At 47.9% G+C, this 27,854-nt stretch overlaps 1 protein-coding gene across 1 annotated transcript; it reads left to right on the top strand.

Moving 5' to 3' along the window:
* Positions 1–212: 212 nt before the first annotated feature.
* On the top strand, positions 213–27,454 carry tsc1b (TSC complex subunit 1b). Its single transcript, XM_079756137.1, has 22 exons — positions 213–265; positions 4,346–4,630; positions 5,790–5,893; positions 7,455–7,607; positions 8,345–8,489; positions 8,891–9,045; positions 9,328–9,401; positions 9,759–9,937; positions 10,299–10,417; positions 12,251–12,416; positions 13,084–13,202; positions 15,545–15,665; positions 16,100–16,207; positions 16,395–17,094; positions 17,561–17,604; positions 19,111–19,277; positions 20,153–20,335; positions 21,384–21,494; positions 22,380–22,502; positions 23,139–23,326; positions 23,648–23,815; positions 25,417–27,454. Exons 2-22 carry the CDS (start codon positions 4,522–4,524, stop codon positions 26,264–26,266), a joined length of 4,086 nt encoding a protein of 1,361 aa, XP_079612263.1. The 5' UTR covers positions 213–265; positions 4,346–4,521; the 3' UTR covers positions 26,267–27,454.
* The last annotated feature ends 400 nt before the right edge of the window (positions 27,455–27,854 follow it).

Genomic DNA, 27,854 nt, shown 5'->3' with positions numbered 1-27,854 from the left:
CTCATCCTTCCACCAATTGAAGATGGGGACCTATCTGTTGGAATTATCGTCTTTGAATCAAAGAGAACATGTACTGATTTATGATCAGACTTAATGAACGTCCGTTTTTGGGATGTTCTGTTCATTATTAATGGTGAAATATGTACGAGTGGGATTATTGTGGGATTAGTTTGCGTGCTGTCAGAGAGCGGAGGCGGACAGCGGTGGGTTGGGCTGTGAGGTGGTCAAGATGGCGGCGCCCTGTGGAGTGGAGCTTCTCTAACAGGTAAACACCTCCCGTTTTTTTATGTCTACCGTTTTCCTTACATACTTCCAAGAGTCGATGCTGTTTGTCTGAATGTAAGTTAGGCCCTATGAGTATCCGGCGAGCAATGAAGGCTGTCAATTGTATTTTTTTCCTCCCGTTTATTTCCAGCTAATGGTAGCGCTTGACGATGAGAGTCACTTGTACTCAGGAATACAGCTGATATCATCTTAAATTAAACGCTGATATTTTATATGATGCGCATTCTCTATTTCGACCCTGTGTCGCTTAGTGCTGAAACTATGCCGGGGTTTTCGGTGTCATGCCTGGAGAGGATAATCGGATAAAGTAAGACGAACCCTGCCCATTGTTCGGCTGACTTGTTTACGACAACCAACAAGCAGTGAGTGAGTGCCGCTACTCCGAGCTGCTGCTCTGCTGACTACAAAGTGCGACTCCTCAGGCTGCGCAATTCTTGCCAACTTGTAAATGGTTGATGATAGAATATATATTTGGCTTTTCATCCATAGTCAGTCATTTTTGACAGATTTTTGCATCAGTTGCCTCCTGATGCAATTCTCGTCGGGCTTTCGGCAACACAGCCCGATGACCAGCCAAGTTAGAGGCGTAGACACTCACATCTCTGGACGTTTAAACCTGTAATCGGCGTCACATCAGAGATGATACAAACTATGAATACTGCTTCATCATTCATACGTAGCATTGTGTTTGTAGTATCCTCATGCTTTAACACATTGCATTTATGGACAGTGCTAATGTTGTATGCACCCTCTAAATAGGCCTCGTACTTCCAAAATAATAGCTCGACGGTCATTGTGTGTTAATTTGCTTAACGGCCACTATAAGAACTTTGTTTTTTCTCTGACAGAAGGTAGGAACAACTTGACAAATAAGATATTTTATCCAGACTCGATAGGATTTTGCACGAGAGCACAGGCGACCAAAGCTTACAATGGAAGCAACTACTACTGCCTATGCAGTCTGTTTATTCCCTGTTAATGATAACATGCACATGTAGGCCTATACTTTTGGTAACCATTATATTTTCGCAATCTACCTATGATGATATTTTTTATCTTTATCTGTAACCACTCCCGACTGTCTCTAGAACTTAGTTTGGTTAAGTATGAATGATGGAAAGGGAAACTGTGTGTGTTTGTGTGTGTTTGTGTGTGTTTGTGTGTGTGTGTGTGTGTGTGTGTGTGTGTGTGTGTGTGTGTGTGTGTGTGTGTGTGTGTGTGTGTGTGTGTGTCACACAGTCTTGACCTAATCTGAATGGCCACATGCAAAACAGTTCAACTTGACGACATCACAAGTATCAGCATGACAGATCAGTTAATCAAACTTTGGGGAGTTGTGGAACAAGCAAAAAAAAAGTGATTAACCAACATCTCCCTTTTATCTGTAACCACTCCCGACTTTTTTTAGAACTTAGTTTGGTTAAGTATGAATGATGGAAAGGGAAACTGTGTGTGTGTGTGTGTGTGTGTGTGTGTGTGTGTGTGTGTGTGTGTGTCTGTGTGTGTGTGTGTGTGTGTGTGTCACAGTGTTGACCTAATCTGAATGGCGTCATGCAAAACAGGTACAAGTATCAGCATGACAGACCAGTTAATCAAACTTTGGGGAGTTGTGAAACAAGCAAAATAGAAGTGAGTAACCAACATCTCCCTTATTACAGGCGTCATTGTTACCACAGGACCTTTTAAGTTGCAATGTCTGTTCAACTTTTAAGCCACAATGTTTTTCATGAACTTTGTGTTTTAGATTGTATGCGTTTTAAAGATGTAACATGCATCTCAATTGTCATAAACTTTCCAATTTTTGGCCAAATACTTTGGATGAATAAAAACTGAATTGGTTGCGTGTACCTAAATACAGCGGCTTGATTTGTTATCACAGGATTCTATCAATGCATCTATCCATCACTCTTATCACTTTATCTATCACTCGATATATCACTTTATCTATCAATATAAATATCTATCTATCTATCTATCTATCTATCTATCTATCTATCTATACATACCTCTCTCTCTCCTGATAAAGATTAATAGTGTGTGTATAACATATATATATATATATATATATTTAGTCATTCTTTTTCTTTTTGAAGCTGCCAATCCCAGAAACCTAGTTGACTGCTGCTGCTCTTAAATTCAATCCATCCCATATTATCCTGACAACAATAAGTAACTGTATGAACTATCAGATGCATTAAAATCCCACAGGATCACCTGATCACAAAAACAAATGCCTTTTCATGTTCAGGTTTGCAAATGACCAGTTTTTCCCGGTCAAACTATTCTTGTTTGGATCACTAGGCTCGTTCTCGCACAGATCAGAGAGAACCACTGGTCTCTTTTACAGGAGAGGTAGTCAAGTCAATCCACAAAATGGCCGTTGTAAATAATAACCAATATGCATTAGAAGAGCTGACTACAAGTACAGAGTCAGTACTCTCCTAATGGAAGGAGCCACATACCTTCATTTGAACTAGGGTACTGTGCTCTGAAATACCACAGAGACGACGACAACAACAACAGCAGCAGCAGCACTGAACAAGGCAGCTGATGTGGCCACAGACCAGTGAGCTAAAGCCGGCTCTTACCAGAACAAACAATCATGTTGTTGTCCAAATTGTCCCACAGTGCTGCAGTTATGAAAATCACCTGCCATAGTCTCTGCTATCAACAGATTTCCACTATTCAACATATACACTAAAGCTACAACTCTGTAGCTTAGATGTCCCTTAGATGTCCCTGTACTTACTACAAAAGGGGGAAAGTATCGTATTGTTATATGTTATCTTTTATTTATGAACCACCCGGTCAAATGCAGCTTTAGGTGCAATGCATCCTGGGTGATGGACAATAAAATAAAATTTTCTTTGTTGTTTGGGGGATTTGTTGGTGCAATTCCTGAAACTAAACCACGTATTCACCAGTCTGTTGGTTTTAGGGCGGAGCAATCCTTTGGAAGTGCCCTGCCAAATCTACTTGTAAGTTTCATAAACAAGCACATTTCTGAGGGGTAGAACTATTAGGGCTTCTCTCTGGGTTGGGTTGCTATACTCAAGTCTATTCATAGGAAAACACTTTGCTGTTTTTTTTAACATTCTAACAACACCTCTTGCCTACCAATAAGCCTTCACGTGCTCTTCGGTGTAAAGGATAGAGCTAGTAGCATGTTTCAAGGGACAGTAGCCCTTGAAGCAAATCCAAGTCTTTTATTGTCAAACTTTAAAGTCCCTCATTGAGGTGCATAGGAACCATAGATGTAAACAAGGACCATATATGGGAGGGCACGTCCAAGATAAGGGCATTGAATGTGGATATTGTGGTCAACGAAACAAGTCCCAACACAACAGCCATATCTAAGACCAATATGTGGCTGTCAATTCAGTGAGGAGAGTGAGTGTTGACCTCAGAGGACAGCTGTGTGTGTGTGTCCGTGTGTCTGCAGCCAAATGTGATTTCCAGTGTTTACATGGAAGTGGCCGGGGAGCATAAAGGTTCTTTGTGTGATCCTGGGCGTCCGGAGAGCTGCCAGGAACAGTTCCTTCAGGTCAACAACCAGGGCGGCTCCTGTTTTTGTGGCGCCTCTGACCTGATCACTTTGTCCCAGCGAGAGACAAACTGAGGAACAGGCACAGACGCATTCCTATGGTGGTTGTGTAGGCCTTGTCGAGACCCAAGTTTGGTTTGGACCTGTTGTCTGTGGTAGCTGTCACTCCAAATAGACATTGCTCCTTCAATGCTCTGCTTGCTTTGAGTTTTGATTTTACCCTGGTTGCTTATTCCCTAGTCAATATAAGACACTTATACTATACACATGGCAAGTACACAAAAAGTAACTGATACATTTTCTTTTTTAACCTTTTGATTCTACATCAAAACACTATCGTACATTGAAAAAAAGGCAGGATTACGGTCTTTGGACTCCGGAAGAAAAAGATCTCACACACATACACAAGCGGACGTTAAAAACACCCGCTCTGAAGCGATCACACGTTCGCTATCGTCACATGACCTGCTAATCCTAGATAACAGGTCTGACTCTGCTGGGACCTCTTTCCTTCAGAGGAGCCTGGAGAGTGTATCGGCCCCACGGAGCCCTCCAGCCCGGGCCGGTAGGCAGGCAAGGACACCTCCCCCCCCCCCTTCCCCAAGAGAGAAACCAGCCTCCCCCCGGCCTCCGCCTCCACCTCCTCCACCTCCTCCACCTCCTCCACCTCCTCCACCTCCAGCACTGCCAGCATGGCTCGGGAGCAGCCCAACGTGTTGGACCTTCTCCCCCTCTTGGACACCTCGGACCTCCGCTTGCTGGAGGAGACCAGAGGTCTTATCAACGACCACCTCAGCGCGGGTAAGACACGCCCCTCAGCCCAACACCTTCTGTTGGCCTCTTCAGCATGTTGGCGTATGCTCCCTTTTAGGGATCGACCGATATGGATTTTTAAGGGCCGATACCGATATTTATCATCGGCCTTAGCCGATAACCGATACGCCAATACCGATTTTCTTGAGCTGATATTTGGAGCCGATAATTCCCTGGAAATCCAGAGTTCTCGCGAGAGCACAATTTGAATTTGCTCACCGAGTCACTCTGGGAACGAGCAATATACTCGTGTATATTCTGGGCCTCCCCTGGCCCAGAACATTAATGAATCACATCGATGTATCAATATAGGTGGGCCAAAAGCGTTTTACCGACCGGATACTGCGGATACTGAGTCTTATCTATTGGTTAGCTCCACTGGTCTGGATACGTCACCCCTTGTGTTCTTCTGATATTTTCAAATGCATGCTTGGTGCGGCCCCTTGAGTTGGGCCATTTTCATTCATCATTGCCAGACCCTACATTTTTCTAGATGTGGGTCTGGATTTCCAGGCTAAGCCTCCCTCAATTAACATCATAAAAATGACACAATGATGATAACAAATTACAATATGTCAATTTAAAAAAAATTAACATTTATTGAACTGTCTGTAAATCATGCAGAAGAAAAAGAAAACAAATAAATAATAAAAAATGGCCGATGCTGAAAAAAATATCGGCTGATACGATACACGTAAGAAACGCAAATATCAGCCGATAATATCGGCATGCCGATATATCGGTCGATCACTACTCCCTTTATGTTCCTTTTATGTTCTTTCTACCAGCCTACCGGTTGGTGGGGTCCGCTGTGTAGGTTGGTAGGTTGATCCTTCGCTCTAAATCACTTTGGATTAAGCATCTCCTAAATGTGTACTAAAATGCGAGGGTGGATAGCCTTGACTCTGTTCATACGAACAAGCCAACTATTTAGTCATCAAGCAGATGCTTTGATCCAAAGTGGCAATTTATTTATACCCGTCAGTCATTCATTAATGAACAGGTATGGGAAATCGTGGTCCAGGGGTTTGGTAGGTGGACACTGGGGATCAAACCCAGAGCTTTCCGACCAGAGGGTTGATCACCTTAGCGACTACACGATCCTGCCCTAAGCCTCCATCTTGGCCATGCGGTGTGTGTCTTTCAGAGCGAGGGTCCATGCTGCTGAACGGACTGGTGGACTACTTCCTGGAGACCAACTCTGCCCAGGCCATGCACATCCTGTCCTCTGTGAGGGAGCCCCATGATAAGGTACGCTCGCCTCACCCTAGACACTCTGGAACACTCTAGAACAGGGGTTTTCAATTCTGCAGTGGATGAACTAGGCTGTGAGATGGCCATTATTAAAAGATATATGCATACCTACATTAAAAGTATTTTTTATTTGATCATTCCTAGATATGTTCCTTCCTGAGATAGTGTGTTGATGAAAGATTTACATAAAGAAATGTTATTTATCAGTTTTATTTTTATCACAACTATTTTCGACGGGGTAATGCTAATATGTTGCTTATTTTACTGCGCGCAACAATTGGTGGTCGTGGGCTACAAATACCTCTGCGGTTCACCACTGTCTTCATAAGATGAAAGGAAACGACTGAACTCTTCAACCCTACCTCGTGTTCACATTGCTTAGCAATGCTACTTAATGTGAACTATGTTTTATGTGGAGAATGTATGTATGTATGTATTCCTTGGAGAATAGCCACTGGTGCTATTCACTCATCGCCCATCTTGGTTCCATCTAAGTGCTAAAATCTAGCTGGGTAAGGGGACCGATGGTCGAATACTGCATTCAATTCCCCCACCAAGCTAGCTTTTAGAACCAAGATGGCCGCAAGGAGAATAAGGCCCATACTGTGCATGGTTGCAACATTGTGCAACAATAGTGATTCAGTCTAGTGTGTAACACAATCAACCTTCCTGAACATAACTTCAGTGACATTAATCACACTGGGCAGAGCGGGCCGTGGATTTGAAAGGTCAATCCTCCTGGGCTTGACTGGTTCCAGCACAGTTTATTTGTGTAGACCTTTTTCATGGTTACAGTCTCAAAGGGCTTCCCAAAGTTGACAAGAAACATCCTGGCTTCGTTTCCTAACGCTGAATCGTCAAAATGTCAAGGACCAACTCCCAGAAACCAAAGTGGGAAATGGAAGATTTTTATCCTTTTTTTTTTTTACTTACAGTTTTCAGACTATTATTGTTACTGTCAGGGATTGACCCAGCATTCAAGCCGCATTACGTTAACTCGTAGCCCCGTAAACTTATTTGGCAAACACGCACACGCTTTATTTAAAGCAGTACGTTTGTACACCCTTAATGTACACAGGGATGTTAGGTTAAGATATAGCAAACGTGACGGTGTGTAGGGAATGCCAGCGAGGGGACACAGAGGTACAGAATTAGCCTAACTGCCTTACAGCACTAAAACATAGGTGCATTTGAAGCTGTGTCTGTGTCACTAACATATGGAATCGGTTTGCGCCTGGTTTAAAAGATGCAGACAAAAGTTGTTCAATATCATTAGTTCATAAAATGAAATAAAGTAGGGTAAATAAATCAAATAACAATGAATCAATAAAATAGAAATGACATTTGCTAATAAGTATGAAATTATCAAATTAGATTTGGATTTATTGAGAGAGAACAGTGGCAAACATGCAGGCATCTGTCCAAAATAAGAGCAATAAAAATAGAATGATTATGAGTAGTGTCTTACAAATATCTTATAGTGTAATTCCTTTTTGCAAGGACATGTTTTTATGTGTGAAGAAGTTGCTGATTGGATGACCCTGTCTCCTTCTCTCAGCACCTCCTGGACAAGATGCACGAGTGCATGACCAGACAGGCGTGCCGGCTGCCCACCCTAACACTGCTGGGACATGTAGTACGTAAGCAGCCCTCCTGGATCCACAAGATCAGCCGCTACCCCCTGCTAGTGTCGCTAATCAAATGCCTCAAGGTAAGAACCCCCCTCGGTTAAACCCCATTGGTTGATGTTTCTAACAAGCCTCCTAACAGCGCCTTGCTTTAAATGTATTTCTAAACCGTACCAATATCAGACAGATTAGGGTTAGGGCTGAACGATTTGGGGAAATAATCTAATTGCGATTGTTTCGACCAATATTGCAATTGTGATTATGTATGTAATTTTTATTTTTAAAGCTCCTTTAGTTCTGTATTATTCACTAAACGAGCAGTAAATCATTCTTTAGTATGACCAACACAACATTAGAAGCAGTCAACATATAAACTGCTCTTTCCTTTAGGCCAGGCCTATGTGTTGAGATGAATTGGTGCATGAATTGATATTATAACATCTTTGTTCAACTAGTGAATTGTAAAAGATAATAAATATGAATCTTAATAACTCGTGGGTTTTTATCGCAGCCTTTGCTATTTGCAAATTGCGTTCTTTTACATCGCAATGTTGGTTTGAATTAGATTATTCGCCCTTATTCAAATTCTCAATTGTTAAAAGTTAAAATAGCAATTGGCATTGGTATCGCTCCTATGCAATTCAAAATATAAATGTAAGGTAAAAGTTCTCCCCTTGGACCAGACCGCACTAGACAAGGCTGTGGAACAGCCCCTACCCTCAGTATCTAATACGATCGCTCTGGTTTGTGGTGTCATTTCTCCGGTACTTCCCCGGTCCCCCGTTCATTGACCTCCCTCCCTCCCCTCTTCTCCTTCCAGACGGACTCGGACGTGGTGGTGCTGATCACTGGCGTGCTGGTGCTGATCACCCTATTACCCATGATCCCTCAGGCTGGGAAGCAACACCTAGGGGACTTCTTTGACATCTTCGGACGCCTGGCCTCCTGGAACCAGAAGAACCCTGGTGAGCTATTTTCTGAAACATGTTCACAATCCTCCTTCTGGTTCTCACACATCGTCGCTGATTCAATGTCTGGTGCTAATATGAGGTGGCTGATTCCAAATCGGCAATACCTAGCCAGTCACGTGTTGCTAATTCCAGTTCCTTAACTTTTTGCTGGTTCCATTTCTCCAACATGTCTCTGATTCCAATTCTAAATTCCAACTCTTAATCATGTCTCTGATTCCAGTTCTAAATTCCAATTCTTAATCATGTCTCTGATTCCAATTCAAAATTCCAATTCTTAATATCATACCATATTCCAAGCAGCTGAAACATTGTAAATGCATCAGCCAGTGGTGCAGATGTGACAGTGAACGTGTCCTGAGCACTAGGTGTGGTGTTCCTCTGTGTCCCCCCGTCAGGCCACGTGTCGGAGGTGTACATGATCCACCTGCACGCCGGCGTCTACTCCCTGTTCCACCGGCTGTACGGCATGTACCCCTGCAACTTTGTCTCCTACCTGAGAGCCCACTACAGCATGAAGGAGAACATGGAGACCTTCGAAGAGGTCGTCAAGGTAACCCTTCTCTGGCGTTGTTTGCGTTTTATGCTATTTCATTTAGTTTTGCCAACTATAATTACTCATTTATAATGTCTTATAAATGAGTCACAGTCTATGGCTGTGACTTCTGCTACTGTGTGTTTTGTATATATATGTATCTACCCGTGTATTTTATATTCCATGTTTTGAATGTGTATAGTCGACCCTCTATGTGGACCAATGGAAACTGAACTAGAACTGAGTTTGTTTGAGGCAGTGTTTCTGAAGCCCCACCTTGTCGCCCGTCTTTAAACCCAGCCAATGCTGGAGCACGTCCGTATCCACCCAGAGCTAGTGACGGGGACCAAGGACCACGAGCTGGACCCCACCAGGTCGGTCTTCACGCCGCACACAGCTCAATATTCAATGCCTTGACGGCCTCCTTATTGACCAACACTCAACCCTGCCGTGTGCAAACTGTGAAACTATTGATCGATGCTCTCTCTATATTACCACACTTGCCTTAGCCTAATTAGGTTGGCTATTAAATGTATGTACATAATGCCTTTATGGCAATCCATCACTTCTTATTGGTCTTCTACCTATTCATCTTCCATTCCCGACCCTCACGAGTCCCCGTGAACCCACATGTTGGTACTTTGTATGTACACACCGTCCTGTCAAACAAACCAATGAGCAAAGTGTATTGGGGCCATGTGACGCCAATCGACTGAATCCTATCGCCGCAGGTGGAAAAAGTTTGAGGTCCACGACATCGTGATCGAATGTGCCAAAGTGTCCCTGGACCCCAAGGAGGCGTCGTGCGAGGAGGGCTACACCACCGTCCCGGAGAACTTCTACCCCTACCACCACCTCCGCTACCTGGACAGCACCGCCAGCCCCCACACAGACCTCCACAGTAGCTACGGTCAGTGGAGCCTCTTACAGGGACAACACACTGACGCTCCATGAGTCCCTATGAACAAGGCAGGGAAGACTGGAAAGAGAGAGGGAATGATGTGTAGCATGATGGGACCTTAGTTATTGGAACCCAATGTGGACATGGGTCCATAAGGTGTAAAGGTGGTGGTCTATGGTGTATATGGTTGTTTGGTGTATATGCCTGAGCCATTGCAGAGATCTAAACTCAATAAATATAAAGTATAAAAAATAAATATGAGTCAATAGGAAGGACTGTTCCTTTGTTACAGCAGTGACCAGGCACTTAGCAGCATAACTGCATAACTACAAAGCTATTTCAACTTTTTAAATCCTTGTCTCATCCGCAGGAAGTTCTTCTTCTACACCTTTCTCCACCCCAAGACAGCCCCTGCCCCCCCCCCTGTCCCTGCCCCCCTTTTCAGGGACCCAGTCCTCCCAGCGTAGCCCGCAGTCGGCCAGGCGCCAGGTAAGACCACCTGCCAGGCCTGTGTTCTAGTCCATTCACCATACCTGTCTTGTAGTCCAGTAACCACACCTTTGTTGTAGTCCAGTCCAAAGTCCAGTCACCATACCTTTGTTGTAATCCAGTCACCATACGGGTTGTAGTCCATTCACCATACCCGGCTGTAGTCCAGTCACTATACCTTTTGTCGTAGGCATTCCCCAATAACTGTTGGATCCCGGTCACCATACCTGTGTTGTTGTCCGGTCACCATACCTGTATTGTAGTCCGGTCACCATACCTGTGTTGTTGTCCGGTCGCCATACCTGTGTTGTAGTCCGGTCACCATACCTGTGTTGTAGTCCGGTCACCATACCTGTGTTGTAGTCCGGTCGCCAAACCTGTGTTGTAGTCCGGTCACCATACCTGTGTTGTAGTCCGGTCGCCGTACCTGTGTTGTTGTCCGGTCGCCATACCTGTGTTGTAGTCCGGTCGCCATACCTGTGATGTAGTCCGGTCACCATACCTGTGTTGTAGTCCGGTCACCATACCTGTGTTGTAGTCCGGTCGCCATACCTGTGTTGTAGTCCGGTCACCATACCTGTGTTGTAGTCCGGTCACCATACCTGTGTTGTAGTCCGGTCACCATACCTGTGTTGTAGTCCGGTCACCATACCTGTGTTGTAGTCCGGTCACCATACCTGTGTTGTAGTCCAGTCACAATACCTGGTCTCCAGTTCAACAACACTTGTAATCCACGTCTGATTGGTTTCTTTGACATGCTAGATCAGTTTTATTATCAGGTTTATCAAGTCTCTCAAGTCTCTGAATGCACTTAATGAGGTTCACCAAGACATTAAGAGGACGATCTTGAGTACATCTCCTGTAATCATACAGTAGGGATTAAATACACTCACACAGACACACTCAGTCAAAAAACACACACGCAGTCAACACACACACACACACACACACACACACACACACACACACACACACACACACACACACACGCGCATTCGGATCTTGACTGGTTCTGCTACTCCACATGAGACTGTCCAGGTGGTTTTGGTTGTCATGGCGACGCTGTGTGCCTGTCTCTATTTTTGGGCGTGTTATCCAAAAGGCCTGACCCCCGGGGGGGTCTGTGTGTCTGTGTGTCTGTTCTGCTTCTCTGACCCCCGTAAAAATAGAAGCCTCTGTGGAGGAACACAAGAATAACAGGATGGATTGAACCAGTCGTAGCATAGTCATAGACTGTGGTCCTAACAGGCTTATACAGACAACGTGTAAGACTGGAGTGTGTTGACTTGGAGGTGCTTACATGTGCAGGCACTCAGGTGTTAAGACTGCGATGGCGTAACACTTAACTTCTACTAATGTGCGTTAAAGATTCACCTTCTCAGCGGTGATGTGTAGTATTGACTTGGACTTGGGCCTTGCAACTTAAGACTTAAAAACAGCTCTGCTTGTGAGTCACTTCGGATAAAAGTGACTGATCAATCTAGTTACGTTTTAGTCACTTGAATCCATCCTTCTTTTGTGTGTGGTACCATAGATCAAATCTAAAGGCTATTATTTAAGCATGATTTGTAAGAAATAACCTAGCCATCAGCTCTAAGGCAGTGAGCATCTGGTGATCTGTTTCTAGTGGAATGTGCCTGACGCTGGATGAGAACATTTTGATTGTACACCCCTCCCTGCTTATTTCTGACCAATCAGGGCATCTCTCTTCCTTCCCTGATTGGTTCTGGGAAACTGTCCTATCCAGTGTAACGGTACAAATTGGCTTCGTCAAACTTAATTGGCACCACAGATCCTTTATATGAGCACTAATCCCACGACCCGCTGTTTCAGGACTCCAGTGGTGACCTGAACCCCTCGTGTGGCGGGAAGGACCCCCTGTGGAGCCCCTCCTCCCTGTGTGGCATGGCCACGCCCCCCTCCTCCAGGGGCATGTCGCCCAACCTGGAGCTGTCCAGCAGCGCCTCCCACCTGTCCACCCGCTTCTACTGTACATCAGGTCAGTCTGCGCACGACGCACACGCACGCACGCACGCACACGCACACACGCACGCTCCCAACCCACTTGACTACATACTATATAAGTAAGGGATAATGCCTGACGAGGTGTCCATTAAATAGGACGCACCTTGGATACGACTTGGCAACGGGAGATATTCTAGTCCGCTCAGCTGTGAGCCAGAGAGCTAACGTTATGCTAGCAAGATTGAAAGTCAATAACACTGTGTACGGTTGACAAACAGTAAACATAATTTGACAGTATGTTTAACAACAAGACTAGCTAGCTAACCAGCCATGTCGTTGTCCCCAAATCAATATCAAGGTAGCTAGCGCATTAATTTAGAACGGTGAACAGACTATTTGACTGGAACTACTGTGTAGGTGTCCATATATCAGGGATTAATGGACACCCTGCAGCCATCAGAATCGAGTATTCCCCCAGACCATGGTATAATCCAAAGTAACTATATAGTGTGTGGTCAAACATTTATTAGCATCAGTGCATGTGGATGAGTGAGTGTGTGAGGGAATCAGCGAGTGAATGCAAGGTTTTCATTCTCCAGTACCTCTCACGCCAACAATATGAACGATGCATCGTATCACATGCACATCCTCACACACATCCCACTGACTCTGTTGCGACGACGGTGTTTCTCCCTGCTCAGGCGGGAAGGGCACCCCCGCCTCCAGCACCCCGGCAACCTCCTCGCCCCCACCCCCCCTCTCCGACGACTTCTCCCTCGCCCTGCCCACCAGCGTGGCCCAGTCCAGCCCCCCCCGGAAGGTGGGTCTCCTGTCTCCCGGGTCTTCTCACGGGTTGTCTGTGTGCACACACACTCCTGTCGATGTCACCTTTATGTGTCGATTAACGTGTATGACATCATGACTTGGATCAATTTATTCATCACATGATCGGTCGGTCTATTTGAATGCAATTATATGAATTGCGATATTTCACAAAGGTGCAGTTTAAGAACCGTTTTGTTGCATGTCCGGTCATGACATCAGTTCCCCTGGGAACTACCCAATGCAAAGTTGCTGTGTCATTGCTGTCATGACGTCAATGTATATCATGACGAGCCTGATAAAGTTGTCTGTCACGATATACGACTTTGTCATATATACAACTTGTGTATCATGAGTTATATATCGTTGATAGTTCATATCAGGACTAGCATGATGTAGTTATGTGTTACGGCACATAACTATATAGCATGTATATCATGACAGTAGGGTGTTTTGACGGGTATGTATCAAGAAACTATATCAGGACTAGCATTATCTTTATATATTATGACTCATTAAAGCATTATATATCATGACTATCGTGACATAGTTCTATGTCGCGACAGTTGTATATCATGACAATTATATATAATGACAGTTATATATCATGACATTTATGTATCATGACGGTTATATATCATGACGGTTACGCATCATGACAGTTATGTCTCATGATAGTAGTGTATCATGACAGTAGTGTTTCATGATAGTTGTGTATCATGACAGTTATGTATCACGGCACAGCTCAGCGGTGGCATTACGAACCAAACTCTGTGTCTGACTGTTTAGACGCAAGCAGCCCAACAGAAGGGGAAAAAGTTCATATTGGCCCTGAACAAAGGCGCGGTTGTTTTTGCCTCAGTCAACTGCCAGTGGAATTTCACAGTGGCACATCTGTCTTAAGACTGGAGGGAACCACAGTGGAGCGGTTGTCTGAACTATTTTTCAGCTCAGACCCTTTCAGAATCATGACACGCACAACCGCTGTGTCAATTTTGAGTAACATTGCATCACTGCGATTTCTTCCGGGCGGCATGGGGCTCAGGAGGTAGAGCAGGGTTCTGGTTCGATCCCGGGCCCCTTCAAGCCGAGGGTCGCTGTGTACCCGAGCAAGACGCCTCACCTTAACTGCTCCCGACAAGTGGGCTGTCCCCTTGTAGATGTGTGAATGTGTGTATGAGTACAAATGACCATGTCCTCTGGGACTGCGTTGTAGTTGAGGACTTACAATACAGGCCGCTGCTTGCAGTGGGTGTGACTTCCAAACCGACGAGAGGTAACGTTAACATAAGTAGAGAGTAAACACAGCCTACACATAAGTTACCACAGAAATAGACTCAATGCCGAATATTAAACAAGTACAAGGGTACGCACTCGCAGAGTTTCACGTTCTCGCCGTTCTAAACAGCACACCGTGTTGGCGTCACATGATCCGGACTATGTCGCCAAACAGGATGTGAGGTCACGTGATCAGGATGTTGGCCGGGCTATGAGTGTGAGGCTCTGGTTGTGCGGTGCTTTGAGGGGCCGCAGGTTAGATACTATCTGCTCATTCCAGCATGTGTTGTTGTTCTTGTACCCGGTTACCATTGCGTAATTTCTGTTCTGCTTCGTTGAAAGCTGTGCTGGGAGGGATGTTGAATAGAAGCAAGATGGGAGAAAAACCAACATCAGCTGAGCTGGGTGCTGAATAAGTGCTGTGTCATCGGTTGAATAATTCACTGATGAACGCAGAGTCATTAACCTGAGGGCATAAGGAGTGGTTAAGCCTAGTTCAGCTGCACTGTGGAGCCACCTGGGCTAGTCTTCATACTGCTTGTTTCCAATCATTTTCTTATGCATTTCTTTGTACATTCATTTCATCTTTGTATGTTTACGCGTGGTCCGAAGCGAAATGGTGTTGGTTTTGTATTTATTATTTATGTTTTTTAAGATTAGGATTGGATTTATAGTATAAGCAATTATTCTATGTTTATTATACATTAAATATATTTATTCTAAATCCGATATTGTTCTTGTCAATACCCTCCATCGTACATTTTTTTAATTATTCAAATTTTTGTTATCCGGTCTGATGTAAATGTTTCTCTTTCTTTAAATGTTTGTGCCTCTGATATCTCAGATGTATATTTAATGGTATTTATTGACCACTGCCTCCCTCCTCTGACCTTCTCAGTGTCTCCCTCTCTCTCTCAATCCAATGCTTTTAGTTAGTATTCCCAGTTCGAATTGTCATTAACTTCATTTTATAAAGGTGTCATACAAAGTGTATGATCAAAACAAATCCCCAAACCTTGAATCAATAACTAATGAGACGAGGTGTGACCTTCGACCCTGCAGGATCGTAGAGGCGCAGGAGAGGCGGGGAGACAGGCCCTGGTGCGTCAGGAGCACGTTAAGGACCCCGCCAGGGACCTGGAGAAGAGCGGAGCAGGAGGAGGGGAGGTGCTCACCAACAGAGGTCGGCCATCTTCCCCTCACTGGGTGGACTGCTTGAGTTTGTTCTAATGTCCCCTTGAGGAACTCAAGTAGGAGTCTCTCTGATAGAGTAGACTCTCTAAGGTGTCGTTCTGTGTAGCTCAACTGGTAGAGCCTGGCATTCACGCTGCCACGATAACAAATCCATGCACTCATGGACAGAGGCGTCCACGAAATGCCATTTACAACCAATTAGGCTGGCCTAATTGGCCATTTTGGCAGACACCGTTTAAATGACCTAGAGTGGTGTTTTTCATATACAGTCATTACGGAGCAGGAAGGGCGTTGGGTATATTGCTCCAGGCTGCCTATTTGGATATCGGGGTGCGTCCCTGAACCGATGCCGTTACCTGCTGACCAACGGCTAGCTCCTAAGGTCATTCTGGAAGTGTCTGACGCTGTGCTGTCTCCGGTTAGACGCAGGAGCCGCGGAGAACATCTCCATGACGCTGACGGAGCTGTCGGTGTTCATGAAGAAGCAGGAGCTGGACCTCCAGCTGAGGACGGAGAAGGAGAAGGAGGAGGGTGAGAACGCTGGAGAAACATGTTTGAAATGCATTCCCCTTTTGGATTGAAAGCGTAAAGGACAAAACCAAGGGAGGGATGAGTACATTAGTACTTAGTACATTAGTACATTTGATCACCAGGGAGTGACTCCATACCAATACTCCTCCTCCTCTTCCTCCTCCTCTTCCTCCTGCTCCCTTTCCAGCCGCCATCTCCGAGGAGCTCCTGAAGCTGACCGAGGAGAAGCGGGACCCGTCGGGCCTGCGGGGCTTCGACTCCCCCTTCTACCACACCACCGAGACCCTGACCGGCTACCGGCCCCCCGACAAGACCCCCCCGCTCTCCCACGCCCAGCCCGGGGGCCACGCCTCCTCCACCGCCGGCCACCCCCTCCGCACGGGCGTCCCCAGCCCCGACAAGGCGGAGACCACGTCCTGCACCGGTGGTCCCGGAGGAGGAGGAGGTGGTGGGGGTGGGGGTGGGGGGGAGAGGAGCTTGGAGCAGTCCTGGTCGTTCCCGTCCTGCTTCACCCCCATCGACCACCACCTCCACCGGAGCCCCTCTGCCCCGGCGGAGGAGGGAGGCGGAGGGGAGGGCGGGGGCTCCAGGTTCTCGGGCCTGTTCTCCCCGAGCCGCCGCAGCGCCACCCCGGGCGGCTCGGCCTCCTACGAGCCGCTGTTCGACCTGGCGCTGCCCCGCGCCGCCTCGCTCTTCGTGGGCCGGCGGACGTCGGAGGCGGTGCAGCGGACGGCCCGGGGCCGCTGCTCCCAGCTGGAGGAGGGCTTCGAGGACGGGGAGGAGGAGGAGGAGGAGGAGGAGGAGGAGGCGGTGGCAGCGTCGCCCCTGGAGGTGCTGGATCGCCTCGTGCAGCAGGGGAGCGACGCCCACGATAAGGTGCTCAGGAGGTGAGGGGGAGGAGGAGGAGAGGAGGAGAGGAGGAGGCCTAATCAGAGCCTGGGAATGGGGGGATGTTGGACTGACGATAGAGGATGCTCTTGATTATGTAGCGGATCATTGTTCATCCTAAACGTCTCTCTACTGTTCAACCTTTAAGTGAGTTAGGGTTAGGTTAGGGTTAGTTTAGTTAAAGCTTACCTCGTCTTTATTGGTTTTGGTTAACAGCTCTGGGTAACAAAGTGCTTAGATTTGATTACTTTGAAGTAACTTTTTAATATCAGCTTGTAAATGTTGCATCTAGAGGACGAGGAGCTACTGAAGTCAGAAATCCAACAACAAACCACATGAAGGATAGATAAAGAGATGAACTGAATGTAGTCGCTGGCTGGTTGTTACCTTTTCATTCTATCTCTCTGTCTCTCTGTCTCTCTCTCTCTCTCTCTCTTGCTCCCTCCCTCTGTCTCTCTATCATAGATTGCCTCTGCCAAGCAAGTCAGCTGACTGGACTCACTTCGGAGGTAAACATCTCTCCCTCTATCCCTCTCTGTGTGTCTCTTTGTGTGTGTCTCTCTCTCTCTAGCTCTGTCTGTGTCTCTCGCTCTCTCTCTAGAACAGCTGAACACAGCTCAGCTCAATGAAAAACAACCAAATGCTGATCTGGCAGTTTAGTTGTTTGTTGTTTTTGTTTGTTTGTGTTTTTACGTCTGGGCTCGACTCCTAGGCCGTGCCAATTCCTGATTGGTTATAGAGTTGGTTCCGTTGGTAAAACCGCGTCCAAATCATTTGATTACATGATAATTCGATACGATGACTGTGGCTTGACTCACATTCCTCATTAATTGGTTACAGTTAGTATGCCAACACACAATGTTTCAGTTGAAACCACTTACAACATGCTTTTTAAAGTGTAAGTCATCGCTGAAAGGATTTTGCCGGTTTAATAAGGCCCCGCGCACATTGTTGATGTTGTCTATGTGAAGATGTGAATCAGCCATGATTATTGATTAACTTGCCCCTCTCACGATGTGCAGGCCTTCTCACACTGCGGGGTTGGCCAGCTATTGACATCCATTCTATTACAAACCAGTGATAAGCAGCTTGAATGCATTCAATTCCATGTGCTTATTTGTGTCCTCTTTTTAATTGAGAAAGGCCATTTTGACTATTTTCTCTTTATTATTGACATTTATAATTGTTGAATCAACAGCGAAAACCATCAATGACAATCAAAACCAACCTAAGAAAGGAAAATGTGCAATCTTGCAAATCAGTCAATTGCCTGGCTCGAAAAACTTCCAACCCCTTATCAACCAGAATTTAAATTACTTTTCGTGCTTCAGGATTTAACTTTCTCCTGTGGAAACTTTAAGCATAAGCCAGGTTTGTCAGCGGAGAACAGTCAGTGCCCTGAACCTTTATTGAGCTGGCATTTCTCAACATCCGGGTTGTGCACCTAATGTTCCCTTATCCTGCCTCTCTCACTGTCCGTCTAGCTTGTGTTCCTTCTTTTTCTTTCTCTCTCTCTCTCCCTCTGCCCCTATCTCTCTCAAAATGTCTGTCTTACTTTCAACCCAGAGCCTGAACACTGGAGAACGTTGTTTGCCTGGCAGAACTCCGGCATTCCCTTTTATTATAAACAGATCTGTCTCTACGGCTGTCTTTTCTATCGACCATTTCGTCATTCCTTCTGCCAGTCCCGTCCGTCTCACAACTTCGTTTTCTATAAGTGAAGAATAGTCCTCGTTGGCTGGGATCCAATGACGAGACGGCTGGTTTTTATAATCTAGTGAATAAGCCATTCCTATTTATACACCTTCCCCTCTATTTATACTTCCTCCTTATGACGCTAGTCAGCGAGCTCTGTAGCGCTAGCCTCCTCCTCGCTCCGTTTCGCTCCACTCTCCCTCTCATCATCATCATCGGCGGCGGCGGCGGCGGCGGCGGCAGCCTCATCATCATTACCCCCCCCCCACTAATCCTCCTCGCCGCCACGCCGGTCGTCACGGTGATCCTCCCCTGCTCAGGTTCGGCGCCGCAGGATGAGCTGCAGACGCTGCGCAGCCAACTGCTGCTGCTGCACAGCCAGCTGCAGTACGAGCGCTACAAGAGGGAGCAGCACGCCGTCAGGAACCGCCGCCTGCTGCGACGCATCATCAACGCCACCGCGCTGCAGGAGCAGAACATCGCCATGGTAACCGCGCCTGCCCCCCACCCTCCCACCTCGTCCCGCGGTGCCGTTCGGGCTGTCGTTGTTTTTTTGGGTTGCTAAAGCGGGTGCTCTGTGGTCACGCCGGTCACCCCGGCATGCTGGTGGAGTGGCGGTCTCGCAGGAAGGGCGCGGGTTTCCCGTGCGATGCGCTGTAGTGCTTGGTCTCTCGGACTTGTTGCGGCCGAAGCCCAGCAAGCTGAAGGATGCGTCCACCCGCATGCGCCCATCGCATCAACCTGTCAGAAGTGCATGCAGTAAACCTGACCCAGCACAGACCTCTGCTGGGCCATACAGACCAGTGCTGTGTTGCACAAATAATTGCTTGACGGCAACTTGGTGTGAAACCAGTGTTTACAAGCGGTCGTGCTGCTTTTGTTAAGGGGATGCGTTTGGTTTTATCAGCGGTTGGCTAACAGGCATTTCATGAACATGGGGGCAGGATAGGCCAGTGATCAGGGGGTTTGACTCCTAGCCGGAAGGTTCTGGAATGTTGTTGTTTACGGTTACAAATAGCGTTTCATATGGATTCTAGCAGCAGGGTAGTGTCCCGGGTCCAAAGCCCGATGTGCAAAGTCAAACTCATCCCCCGCAAGTGGCCAAGTGCACACTTGAAGCCCTTAAAGTGGAGCAGTGTGCAGGCTCCGTGGAGGAGCGATGTGTTCCAGCTGTTGGCCCAGTGTCACCATGAAGTGCCCTTGAGCCTCGTCTTCTCAGGTTATCACGTCTGAAACGCTCTTGGTCTGCTAACAACTGCATACTAAGGTCACTAAACCGTGTGTGTGTTTATGTGTGTGTGTGTGTGTGTGTGTGTGTGTGTGTGTGTGTGTGTGTGTGTGTGTGTGTGTGTGTGCGTGCAGAAGGACCAGCTGAGCCTGCAGAGTGTGGACGTGCTCGCCCTGAGGGAGAGCCTGCAGGTGGAGCAGCAGCGGTACCGCCAGCTGTGGGAGGACCGGGAGACACTGGTCACCCGGCTCCACTGCCAGGTCAGACAGCTGCAGCAGACCAGGGACGACTACTACACCAAGAACCAGGAGCTACAGGTACACACACACACCAGGGACGACTACTACACCAAGAACCAGGAGCTACAGGTACACACACACACCAGGGACGACTACTACACCAAGAACCAGGAGCTACAGGTACACACACACACACACCAGGGACGACTACTACACCAAGAACCAGGAGCTACAGGTACACACACACACACTCACACACACACACACACCAGGGACGACTACTACACCAAGAACCAGGAGCTACAGGTACACACACACACCAGGGACGACTACTACACCAAGAACCAGGAGCTACAGGTACACACACACACACCAGGGACGACTACTACACCAAGAACCAGGAGCTACAGGTACACACACACACACTCACACACACACACACACACACACACCAGGGACGACTACTACACCAAGAACCAGGAGCTACAGGTACACACACACACACACACACACACACACACACCAGGGACGACTACTACACGAAGAACCAGGAGCTACAGGTACACACACATATCTGACCTGTAAATGATACACACGCACGCACACACACATGCACACGTACCCACCCCCACCCACACCAGGAACGGATGCATAGGACCATGAAGTAAGGATTTAGACATAGGCCTGTGGAAGTTCGCTTTAGGGAAATGCGGAGACAACCCCTTGTTGAAGAGTTCCCATCTGGGAACACATCTCCCTTAGTCCAGCGTCCATGATAGATGACAGAGGACTACCTCCTCAGACCGTTTGCGTCTGTTCGCAAACGTTTGCAGTGAACTCAAAGCAAAGCAGAACGTTTGCCCTAGTTTGAAAAGCAAAGCAAAACGTTTGCCCACTGGTGCTCAACCCACAGATGACATCAACACACTAGTACCCCCCCTATACCCATTGCTCTCGCACAGACATGCTGGTCTATCCACAACAGTTATACATTAGATTCCTATGCATATGAATAAAGAAAGGTATATGAGGTGCCATACGTTAAGAAGTGAACCATGACCCTTGACCCCTGAACCAAGAACCCTGTCAGAGCCAAGCCCCCATTAGAGGTCTCTATCTCGTGCAGGGGAAGCTGCAGGAGTGCCAGAAGAAGATGGACAGGCTGGAGGCGGAGCTCCAGAAGGCCAACAACAAAGTGTGTCACACCGGACACCTCCTCAACCAGATGAACATCAAGGTAACAAACACACACGCAAGCACGCAAGCACATGCACACAGTCACACACACACTCTTTCCCTCTGCATCATCACAAAGTTCCGAGGGCCCCCTTTTATTTCCACCAGGTGTGAGTGTGATCAGCCATTACAAGCCGTTTTAAATTCTGCCTTTTTCTGTGCCTTAGTGACATCACAGGTGGGAGTTGTATGCTGATGTATGCTGAATAGATCAGTCAACCAGAGGACGGCAGCAAATGTTGCTTACTATCCATCATACATCTACGTGGACACTCCTACTTGCACCAAGGCCCAGTCGCCCAGCTTGTAATGGCTAATCACACTCACACCTGGTGGCATGATACCCTTTACACAAGTGGCGTTTGTGAGCACATAAGACCAAAGCACGCGGCTGCGTCGAGATGGATGCTAAATAATGTGTTTTCACTCAAGTGGAAAAGAACAGCCTACTCTCCCTCTCCGCGTGCTTCGCTCCTTGTACAACAACATCACTGTATTCCTTTCGGGGTTGTGCTTCGAATAGGTATAGCAAGCTTTGCACCCAGGCAGCGTTTGTCTTCAGGTTCAACTCTGTCTTCAGGTTCAACTCTGCCCGATCGGAGGGCGATCGGGCAGAGTTGTGTTGGTCACCGCACGACCGACATGAGGGTCAAATGTAAAACCACCAATCGGGTGGACCGGCTGCCGACCACAACCATCCATACGAGCACTGCCATAGAGATCCCCACCACTGTACGCACGGCGGAGTATAACTCGGCCCCTAACAACCCCCCCCCCCCGCGCTCAGCGACACACACCGGAACGTATGGTGACAGGCGCTCGGGTTCGTAGCGCAACTGGTGTTTCGTCCTGTGTGTCGATTGGCTGTCCTGTGTGTCCGTCACAGCTGAGCAGCAGCGAGAGCACCCAGCAGCAGATGAGCTTCCTCAACAAGCAGCTGCTGCTGCTCGGGGAGGTCCACCGTCTGGCCGCCCTCGACGCCGCGCACACCAGCCCCCACAACGCAAAGGTAGGGAGCGCTGTGTGTGTGTGTGTGTGTGTGTGTGAACGAACATATGTCTACATGCCTATGCAGCACGGTACGTGTGTGTTCATCTGGTACGCCCTGAGGCCAAGTAAAGAATATCAAAAAAGGAAAGTCGACTCCATATGGGATCCGACAAGAAGCCCTACGCTTCTGTCAGAGCGTTCTTGATTTCCACCAGTTGCCAAATATGAACTGAAATCTGCATCAATAACCTCAACGTCTCTCTCCCTCTCGTGTGTGTGTGTGTGTGTTTCTGTGTGTGTGTCTCTCTCTCCTGTGTGTGTGTGTGTGTGTGTGTGTGTGTGTGTGTCTCTCTCTCTCCTGTGTGTGTGTGTGTGTGTCTCTCTCTCCTGTGTGTGTGTGTGTGTGTCTCTCTCTCCTGTGTGTGTGTGTGTGTCTCTCGTGTGTTTGTGTGTGTGTGTGTGTGTCTGGGTGTGTGTGTGTGTCTGCGCATGTGTGTGTGTGTGTGCATGTGTTTCTGTGTCTGTGTGTGTGTGTGTGTGTGTGTGTGTCTGCGTGTGTGTGTGTGTCTGCGCGTGTGTGTGTGTGTGTGCATGTGTTTCTGTGTCTCTGTGTGTGTGTGTGTGTGTGTGTGTGTGCGTGCGTGTGCGCGTGCAGGAGAGCCAGATGCTCCAGGCGGCGTGTGGCCATGACGTGGAGCGGCTGCGACAGGGCCTGTTGCTGCAGGGCCAGAAGCTGGAGGCGGCGCAGCAGAGAGCGGCGGAGCTGGACACACACCTCTCCAAGAAGGAGCACCTCATCACCGAGCAGAAGAAGTTCCTGGAGGACGTCAAGGGCCAGGCCAAGTGAGTCCCGGGCAGCACCGGAGTCCAGCCGACAACCCTGACACGACCATAAAACCTTTTAACCTTTTAACCCTTAAACCCCCCTTGAACCTTGACCTTTAACCCTGCACCCTTGAACCTCCGTCCTTTTGGGGTTTACCGTTTTCTTTATTCGACCCTTCACTTTCACTAGTTACCATCCTCTTTATGCCCTTAAACTTCAGCACCTTAACTTCCACCCTTTCTACTCAGTACTTAATCATTTAGTGGACTCTTTCCTCAACGATTCATGACGTAATCAGGAGTGTTTAGCCTGACCTCTCTCTGTAACTCTCTCCCCAGGTCAGAGCTCCAGGCGTGCGAGAGCCGGTACCAGGCCCAGCTGAGGGTCACCCAGACCCTGCAGACAGAGCTGCTGCAGCTCTACAGCCGGGTGGAGCAGGAGGCCTGCAGTACCGGCGCCTCGCCACCGGGGGTCAGCGCTCATCCACACTCTTCCACACAGACCAGGTGAGAGGGAGCTGCTGGCCTGAAGCATCGGCAGCATCTATAGGTGTTGTGGATATATATTTCAGAATGAGAACAGTGTGAATAATATTTTGTTTTGGGGACGGGTTTCCCACCGTATTAAACATTGAACGTCCCACATTCACACCAAACACATAAGAATACGAACATTTCGAAACCTGAAGTAAAAAATGTATTTGCGTTACTAGATATAAATATCACATTTTTTTAAACATGCAAACATTGCACAGAATTTCTGGATGAACATTAGTAGGTAAAATATGAAAGAATGTGTACAATGATGCAATATTCATATTAAAGCTAGGGTGGGTAATTTTTTTACTGTAATATTTGGCAAAACTGTCATAATAGCCAGTCAGCTATATGTAGGTGAAGTGCTCTGAGAATATCTGCCCATTACTTTGCTCTCCTCTGCCTCTGTGTGCCGCCCCCAAGAATTGCCACCGCTCATGTACACTTTGACCAATCAGAGCAAGCCTCTGATTCTCCGTTCTTATTGGCTGTGGTACTGTCCGTTCACCTTGGCAACGACGTTGGTGCGTCCCTGCGTGAGCGTTCACGAGCCTAGCAGTCTGACAGTTTTGCACTACTACGGCGACAACAAATTAATAGCAATGTCTTCATCAACGGCCCCTAAATTTCCCATTCCCCGGATACCAACAACTAACACCGCTAAGACAGCGAAAAAAAGAGGAAAGACACTTGTTGAAAGGACAGCTACTAAAAGGAAGGCAGAGAGAGCTCGAAATAAAACCAGAGTAAACATTGGCGTGGCTTATGAGCGATGGAGAGAGTTACGTGACCTGAGAAACGTAAAATCGGACGCTGAGATGGCTACATTTCCTATAGACAGGTAAGGAATAGTGTTATCTCTCCATGGTATATTGTGAAGAATATGTAAAGTGTCGGCTGGTATGGTTTTTTACTAGGCAGAGCCACGATAACTGTTACATTACGGCTTTGTAATGTAACTGTTTCAATACGGTTCCGTAGGATGTCTTGCATCGGCCCATGGTTCTTTTCCGGTCCGTTTTATGTGTTAGTTATGGTCACACTAGCCTGTCGGAATAACATAGAGATTGTGCTCACACGTCGCCTAGGCCTCAACGCAGCTGTGGATAATGTCCGAGTCACGTTTGTGTAAAAGCTACTTTGACACAACTGCCAAGATAAGCACAGCTAGGGAAGTGTAGCATATGATATTCCATGTATTGTTATAACGTTGTTGCAAGCTAGCAGCAGCCTTGCACTAATGTTTAATTACCTCGGAATCTGACATGGTGTTTCGTCTTCCTATCAATGTAACTGAATTCACGTGAACGCGCATAGCTGACGTTCGGAGGGAGGAGCTACGGCAGGTAGGGCGTGGCAGGGAGGGACCAGAGAGAGCACAACGGAATCTCAACGACTGTTTTCTCCAAAATTACCCACCCTAGCTTTAATGGTGTTATTGATACAATTTCGGTTACAACCAAAATCTTTGTTGCGTCATCCTAAACACGAGTGTGTGTGTGTGTGTGTGTGTGTGTGTGTGTATACTATAATATAACAATAATGAAAGTATAACAAACTGTCCTCCCCAGTCCTGCAGCATCGGACAGAGCGACCAAAACCAACGGCGGCGCCCAAGACCCAGAGGCGCCGCCCCCTCCGCGCGACGGCCCGCACAGCAACGGGAACGGAAGCACTTTGTCGCCGGGTCCACCCAAGACGACCCACTCCGCTTCCAAGTCGGCCGCGGCGTTCGCCGCCCTCCCCGCGGTGACCAACGGCAACCCGGACGCCCTGGCGCCGCCCCTGGTGGAACCGCCCACGCCCTGCGCCCTCGCCCACGGCCCCTCCGCCGCGGCGGCGCCCCTCCTGGTGGGCTCCTACCCCAGCGCCAAGAGCATCCTGGGCGTGCGCGCCCGCGAGCTCTTCCGCAACAAGAGCGAGAGCCAGCGCGACGAAGAGGACGAGGGGGAGGAAGGCCGCCCCCCGCTCGCCGGCCTCGCGCACGGCCTCAAGACGGAGCTGTGCGTGGAGGCGGCCCCCTCCGGCCTCCACCCCCTCCCCCTCGGCTGCGCCCGGCCCCCGGGCGCCGCCACCAAGCCCCCCGCCGAGCCGCGGCCCTCCGCTACCAAGCGGCCCCGCTCGGCGTGTCCCGCCGGACCCCCGACCCCGGCCGCCCAGGGGCCGTCCCTCCTCGCCCTCACGGTGTCACCCAGGCAGCAGGCCGAGCCCAGGAGGCAGCGCAGCGGCAGCGGGGGCTCCGGGCAAGAAAGCCCCAGGAGGAAGGCCGGCCCTGGGCGTGGTGGTGGTGGTGGTGGTGGAGGTGGTGGAGGTGGAGGAGGCGGTGGAGGTGGAGGTCGGGCCCACACCAGCGCAGGCAGACCCAGGCAGCAGCAGCTGAAGATCATGGACTACAATGAACCCCATCAGGAGCACAGCTAGAACTGAGCCATCGGAGGAGAGGGAGGCCAAGAGAAGGGGAGAGGAAAGGACAGAAGAGAGAGGAGGCGCGGAAGTAGGTGACGAATGGAAAGAGAGAGAACAGAATAGGGAGACTTGGGTTGCAAGAAAGCAGAGTGAGAGGAGTGTAGATGGGAGGGAGAGAAGAGGTATAAGCTAGGAGCAGACGGAAGAAAAGGGTAGAGAGAAGAGCGGGAGTCGAAGAAACCACAGTGAGCAGAGCAGAGGTATGTAGGTATTAGTGGAGAAGTTTGTGGGAAACGGCTACAAGCGTACGTCGTCGAGAGAGAACTTGTCAGCCGCTCTTTTGAATCAGTGTTATTCGTTCCATTCCTCAGAGTAGACAACAGGATTCAGCCTCGTTTTGTTTTTACTTTTAATTCATTCCTCGGGAGGACTTTCCAGTCAAACTGCGTACTGTGTTCCCGCTAGACAGACACCATTACCGCTTCTGAACAAAGATTATCCGAGCCCATGCCTTGTATGTTCAACAGACCAACTGTACTATAGACAATAGATACAAACTATTAATATTTTAACCTTCACACAGTGTAACAAATTAAGATGTAAAACCGGAGACATTACGTTTGTTGTCATTTTTAGGCATTGCAATAACAAAAATAATCCTGCAAGAGATGGTTTTCGTCATACAAGGGTATGAGGCTCCTGGCTCACTGTGCCATGAACCACGCAGGCTGAAGTTCAGAGTCCCACAGACCAGCGGTTTGTGTTTCAGCTCAGATGGACGACCCAACCGGTACAGGTTGTTATGAATGAAAAAAAAAAATCCAAGCTAGCTACATTCCCCCCAACAACAAAATGAGAAGGTATTTTTTAAGTATCGTTGTGGAAGAGTATATGTTTTGAAGGATGCACTGGAGTGTGTGAAAGTGTTTGCAGCTATGTTGTTGTAGCGTCCGTTGCCATCAGCGGCTCCAAGGATTCAGCAAAGATGCAATAAGTGATTTGTATAAAGTTGTATTTATTAAGCCTTTATTTATACAGGTACCAGTCGACACATGGAATGGGCCTCGTCATATCACAGCTCCTGAGTTAAATCAAACATGGCCGTTTAGCGGAGATTTAATAATGTCAGGTTGTTTGTTTTTTTCTTCCCTTTTTAAACATCTTTTTGGGGGTTTCATACCTCTGCCTCTCAATCTTAAAGTGCCAAGCTACCTTAACAAACACAGACCAACATGTTGAAAACGATATCGGTACGTAACGCGAAGCCGTTTTCGTTTTAATAGCGAGTGTATTCCATGTTTGCTTGGAGTCGCCAAGCGCCTAAGTGAAAAGAGTCGGAGCACAGGGGTGAAGTCTGCTTAACCTTTAAGGCCTGTTGGTACAGGTTGTTACAGAGTCGTTTGGCTCATTTACTTTCAGTTTTTCAATAGCATTATTTTTAAGGAAACGCTCACAAGCAAGTATTCCTCCCCAGGTCAAATCCTGTTGTCCACTACTCCCAAAAAAAAACAACCATTTGCTGTAGTTTGATTCCGCGTCGCTATCTAAGAGCATGTTTCACCATCCACAGTCAACGCCAACCATTGTTAAACTACAGCAGGGC

Source organism: Pollachius pollachius (assembly GCF_949987615.1).
Source record: "Pollachius pollachius genome assembly, chromosome: 18".
Taxonomy (NCBI): domain Eukaryota; kingdom Metazoa; phylum Chordata; class Actinopteri; order Gadiformes; family Gadidae; genus Pollachius; species Pollachius pollachius.
The sequence above is the reverse complement of the archived record's forward strand: the minus strand, read 5'-3'. Positions and strand labels throughout refer to the sequence as shown.